At 48.5% G+C, this 5,461-nt stretch overlaps 1 protein-coding gene across 1 annotated transcript; it reads left to right on the top strand.

Annotated features, from left to right (window-relative positions):
• The first annotated feature begins 1,071 nt into the window (after positions 1-1,071).
• On the top strand, positions 1,072-3,268 carry LOC104507309 (hemoglobin subunit pi). Its single transcript, XM_010148542.1, has 3 exons — positions 1,072-1,207; positions 2,262-2,466; positions 3,009-3,268. The coding sequence occupies exons 1-3, from the start codon at positions 1,113-1,115 to the stop codon at positions 3,135-3,137; spliced, it is 429 nt and encodes a 142-aa protein (XP_010146844.1). The 5' UTR covers positions 1,072-1,112; the 3' UTR covers positions 3,138-3,268.
• Positions 3,269-5,461: the final 2,193 nt, after the last annotated feature.

The following is a 5,461-nucleotide window of genomic DNA, read 5'->3' as shown; positions in this document are numbered from 1 at the left end:
AGTGACCATCTCCAGTAGGGTATTTCTTTGACACTTTGCCCACTTATCTGTGATTACAGGCTCCTGCTGGCCTTCCCTTTGCTTGTTTGGTCCTTCACCCATCAATCGCGTCCGTGCCCTGAAGCTACAAGCCATCTACCGTGGGACCAAGCTCTCTGGTACGTGTCCAGCACGTAGCGCAGCACACGCCAGCACTGGCTGCAGTGCTGAGGGCTATTTTACAGGAGAAGGGATAATTAACAGTAAGATCACACGGCTGGATATCAAAGACGTGCAGGGTGAGGCACTGAGTGATGAAAAAGAGAAGTCTGACTGGGCTTTCTCACACACACTTGACTTTTTCTAGGACCCCACTCAATTGCAGTAGCTCTCTGTCCCTATATCCACAGGAATCATTACTACAGGTGCTGTTACAAGCGATACCATTTGCAGAGTCCCTAATTCTTTGTGAGAGGCTGGCAAAGTGAAGTCCTGGCAGTGCTGAAGCAAATGGCAAAATCTCCACTGCTTCCCACAAAATTAAGGTCTCGGTCCCCCTCTGAGCCATACTGCACATCTCCCAGTCTGTCCCTAGCACTCCTTAGGAATTATTTTATAGGAAATACGACTCCACGTGGCAGCCACTTATACTGAAAGTGTATGGTATGGCACAGAAAGGCCTGGTCTTGGGTTCACATCTGTGAAGCAAGGCAAAAAAAGCAGGTTTTTCTCCAAGCTCCTTAGTATGCTTGAAGTCCATATGCTCCTCAGCTTAAAGATGTGTCCTAATGCTCCGTCCCTGGAATTTTCCAGCATTACCTCTCTGTTCATGTATCAATATGTGTCCAGACAATGTATTTGGGCCACACAGCCATTACATTAAGAAGCAAGAAACTGATAACGCCAGCAAGCCAGGAGGCCAGTGCGCTGACCCTTGCCGAAATGGTCATTGTTTCACAGGGAGATAAGAGTCTCCCACCTCCATGGGTGGGCCTCTGGAGTGACCAATGAGCATGGACAGGCGCCAAGGTCTGCTCTCCCCTTCCCCTTTATAACCAGGGCTGCCGGGCCGATGAGTCCAAACCTGCTCTAGCGTTCACTGCAAAGAGCCTCAGCCCAAACCCTCCTGCACAATGACGCTGACCCAAGCTGAGAAGGCCACCGTGGTTGCCATCTGGGCAAAGGTGGCTACCCAAGCCGATGCCATTGGGGCAGAATCACTGGAGAGGTAAGTCCCCCAGAACCCTCCTGAAGAGGGTGGCTCCCCTGGCTTTGCTGTTAGGATGCATCTTGTGTAAAACTTGCATGAGTGACAGCACACTGGGACTGGTGGGAGTGGATGGATGACCTCTGCGCTGTTTGGTATGTAATTTTCTGGAATTGTATCAGTGCTACTAAATGCTAATAGATGGCTTCAAAATCTTACAGCAAAACATAGTTCACTAAGCAATTCTAATGGTTTATTTCTCATTATAGCAGTTCAGGAGAATTCATAGGCAGGAGCCCCAGCACGGAATTCAGTCACTCATACTCACTGACCTGGAATAGGGTTATCACTGATCATAAATGAACTTGAGGTGGTTTATTGTGCAAGTGATGCCATTTCTCTTGCAATTCCTAGGCATTAAGAGAATACCTGTCTGCTAAATTCAGTGGACACTCAGGTTTCATTGTTCCAGTTGATAAGTAGCAAACTGTTCGAAAACAAGACAACTGGATCCCCTGCATGAAGTATAGCACAGTAATCCAAAATTCATACAAGTTAAGCAAGCTGGCACAAAAGGATAATAGTCTGGAAATTGTTGAGGAGTTATTATGTTATTCAAAATGGTTTAAATGTTGTTTACAGCTCATTATAAAGTATTGTGATACTCCTTCCAGGACTCTGAGTACCACTCATAGAGACTCTGGTTAATTCAGCTCATATTAGTTTGAAGATCCTGCAAACTGGCTTACAATGTAATATAGGAAATGTAGCGACTATTTGGGGCTATTGTTTATTTTTAAATTAAAAAAAAATACATTGAGTTTAAAATTATTTTTAATATTTAATTCTTCTCCAGTATATACAGATTGGCCCACTGTCTAATCTGCACATACTGCAGAAGAGCTTTAAGAGCAGAAAGACTTTCTTGATGCAAGCTTCAAGATCCTGAAGCTCTGTTCCTAGCACTGAAGGAGTGCACTTCCATGGCTGGCAGGTTTACACTGCACTTGCTCAGAGGTTTTACCCTCCCACGCTTGTCATTTCCACTGCTTAATCCCATTCTCATGTTCTCCAGGCTTTTCTCCAGCTACCCCCAGACGAAAACCTACTTCCCTCACTTCGATCTCAGCCAAGGCTCAGCTCAGCTTCGTGGTCATGGCTCCAAGGTCATGAATGCCATCGGGGAAGCTGTGAAGCACATCGATGACATTAGAGGCGCTTTGGCCAAACTCAGTGAGCTGCATGCTTACATCCTCAGGGTGGACCCAGTGAACTTCAAGGTGAGTAAGCACAGAGGCTGTCAGGGATGAAAACTGCCATAAACACAGATCATTCTGGCTAATGGCAGCTTGGCTACTGCACAGCCTCGTCAACTCATGTCGCTGCTTCTTCCCCACCGCATTGAATCCAATCCCACCTGGGACTGGATCTTTTAATGAAAGATCTGGTCTAGCTCAAGCCAAGAATTACTCAGGGGTCTCCTACATATTAGACAGACTTGAGTGTCTGCCGCCTTTGTTATAATTTATGAACCTCCCTCACAAGTCATGTCACCTGTCTTGAACAGACTAAATCCTAAACATTTCCACTTCGTGCATTTCCCTTTGGGAAGGAAGGAACATTTAGGAAGAGGGAGTGGTATTGAGCAGTGTCTTTTGCCCTATCCCAAAGGCAACTCTGCTTCTTCACTCACAGCATCAGGCAGCAGTGCTCCCTGGGAGCACTGTCAACCCAGAGCATGCTGGGACCAAGGTCCGTTGCAGACCCCTAGACTGATCTCTGTTACTGGTTATGATGGATTTCATCCTGGTTTCCCTTACAGCTGCTTTCCCACTGTATCCTCTGCTCCGTGGCTGCCCGCTATCCTAATGACTTCACCCCAGAAGCTCATGCTGCGTGGGACAAGTTCCTGTCCAGTGTTTCCTCTGTTCTGACAGAGAAGTACAGATAAATGGCCTGCACATCCATGGCACGCCCCAGCTGCCAGGTTCTGGGGTGTTCACCCCTTCCTCTGTAGTCGTCTCAAATCCCCTGTGCAGGGGCTTAGTCATCTGCAAAACTCAATAAATAATTCCAATGTGAGCTATGGTCTCCGTGCTTTCATCTCCATGTGTTCCACCTTACCGTTCAGGCGGGGGTGTTCTCAGACATCCACACAATATGGAGGGGAAAACACTAAGCTGTGTAAGAGCATGAACTAATTCACGTACTAATGAATTAATGTACTAATTCATGTGCTAAGCTGTGTAGATTCAGTGGGAATAACATAACATTGAGCAGAAGCTCAGAAAAGGCTAGAGCCCTGTGACTGCTACCGCTCACCACAGGTACATCAACAAAGATTGTTTCCACACTGTCCAGGAGACAGGTTTTTACCCTGCTAGGATATTGGAGGGACCCAGGCTTGGTGTTTGGCCTATCCAAAACCCATCACAGCCTGTTGTGAATGAAACCTGCATTGTTGTGATGTGCCCAGAGCTATGCCGGGCGTTGTCTTCTCATGCTCCTCTCCATGGAGTATGGACGAGATATCTGAGGTGCTCCATGAACACCCCGGGCTAGACAGGTCTGGTAAAGGGACTGTCCCCTCAGCTTGACATCTCTTGTTATTATATGGGGAACTTTACATGCATTTGAAAATTGGGAATACTGGTGGCCACTAGAGATCAGAGTTGATGGCATCTGGCGGACCACAAATCCCCAGGGTTTCTCTGGAAAGCAGTGATAGGGAAGAGTACAGAACTGATGGCTGTCCTAGGGGGAGCAGGGATCCTCCATACGTACGCGCTGTGATTTAACCTCGGTGGGCAGCTAAGCACTACACAGACCCCCTACTTGCTCCCCTGCCTCAGTGGGATGAGGAGAAGAGGAAATGAATAAAAGCAAGAAAACTTGGGACTCAAGATCAAACAAACAAACAGAAATAATTGTTTAGTAAGTGAAGAATAAGTGGAAGAAGAGGGAAGAAACCAAAACAAAACAGGTGATGCAAAGGCAATCATGCACCACCACCCCTGGGTAAACCGATCCCCAATCAGTTCTGAGCAAAAAAGATGGCTAACCCCCCCTAAAACTCCCTAACCCCCTTCTTTTCCCTTTTATTGCTGGTGCTATATTGTATGAAATACCTCTTTGGTTAGTTGGGGTCATCTGCCCAGTTGTGTTCCATCCCAACATATCGTGCACCCCAGAATCTGTTCCCTGAGGGGCAGAGTGAGAAGCAGAGGCAGCCCTGATGCTGCACAAAGGCTGCTCAGCAAAAGCAAAAAAAAAAATTAAAACACAGCACCATGTGAGTTGCTGTGAAGAAAATTATTTTTCAGGTTAAGTTCACTGCCCATGCCTGTCTCAGAGGAATTCTGACATGAAAAGGTGGGTGCAAAGCCTTAAGCACACTCTGATCAACAACCTGAAACGGCACTGCAAGATGTGGTCCGCATCTCATTTACAGAATTTCAGGACTGTGTTTGGGCAAGGGGGAGAGAGATGGTGCTGAAGCTCCGAAGCCACCAAATTGCTCTAAACATGTCACACTGTACCACAGCAGTTTTTAAAACATTCTATATTTGTGGGTCTTAGGTAACCTGGACATTTAAATGCACAACTTAGATGATAGGTAGGCACCCGGCGTGTCCCAAACCCCCGAGTTGTACTGAAGACTTTGTACAGAGGCCAAGCGAAAGATGTCACCAACCATGAAATGCCCTGAGGAACGTCCCAACAATTACGGAGAGGCAGGAGCACACTCTGGGGTGGGAAGAAGGGAAGAAGCTCAAGCCTAATAAGCATCACAGGATGGACTTTGGGAAGACCATACACCCAAAAAGGAGATTCTTCCCTGCCCAGGGCTGCTGGAGAGATGCTGTTTCCCATGGTAGGTTCCCAGCACAACCCAGAAGAGCTTGTCCATGTCTCCTGCTCAGAGGCTCACGAGCGAATTGGGCAGAGAGGGGCTGGATGGGACAGAGACACCTGTGGGACCCATCCTGACACCAGTGGGGCCAGGGAGGACCCTGGCTTGGCCAGGGGGCGAATGGTGGAACCTGACAGGAGGCTTGAGCACATGCCGCCCGCCAAGGCCAAGGCTGTGGTGCCAGTGGGACATGCCCATGGCTGCTGGTGACCACGGGGCAGCCCAGCCTGGCCCCCAGCTTGACATGGGGCTGATGCAGTGGGGCAAGGTAAGGAAGGGCAGCCAGGCCCCTTCCCAGGGCCTCCTTGGGGCTGGGCCCCCAGGGCAGCCGGGGCCTCCCAAGGCAGTGCTGCAGCCCCTCC

This window comes from Eurypyga helias, unplaced genomic scaffold, assembly GCF_000690775.1.
Source record: "Eurypyga helias isolate BGI_N326 unplaced genomic scaffold, ASM69077v1 scaffold17993, whole genome shotgun sequence".
Lineage (NCBI taxonomy): Eukaryota > Metazoa > Chordata > Aves > Eurypygiformes > Eurypygidae > Eurypyga > Eurypyga helias.
The sequence above is the reverse complement of the archived record's forward strand: the minus strand, read 5'-3'. Positions and strand labels throughout refer to the sequence as shown.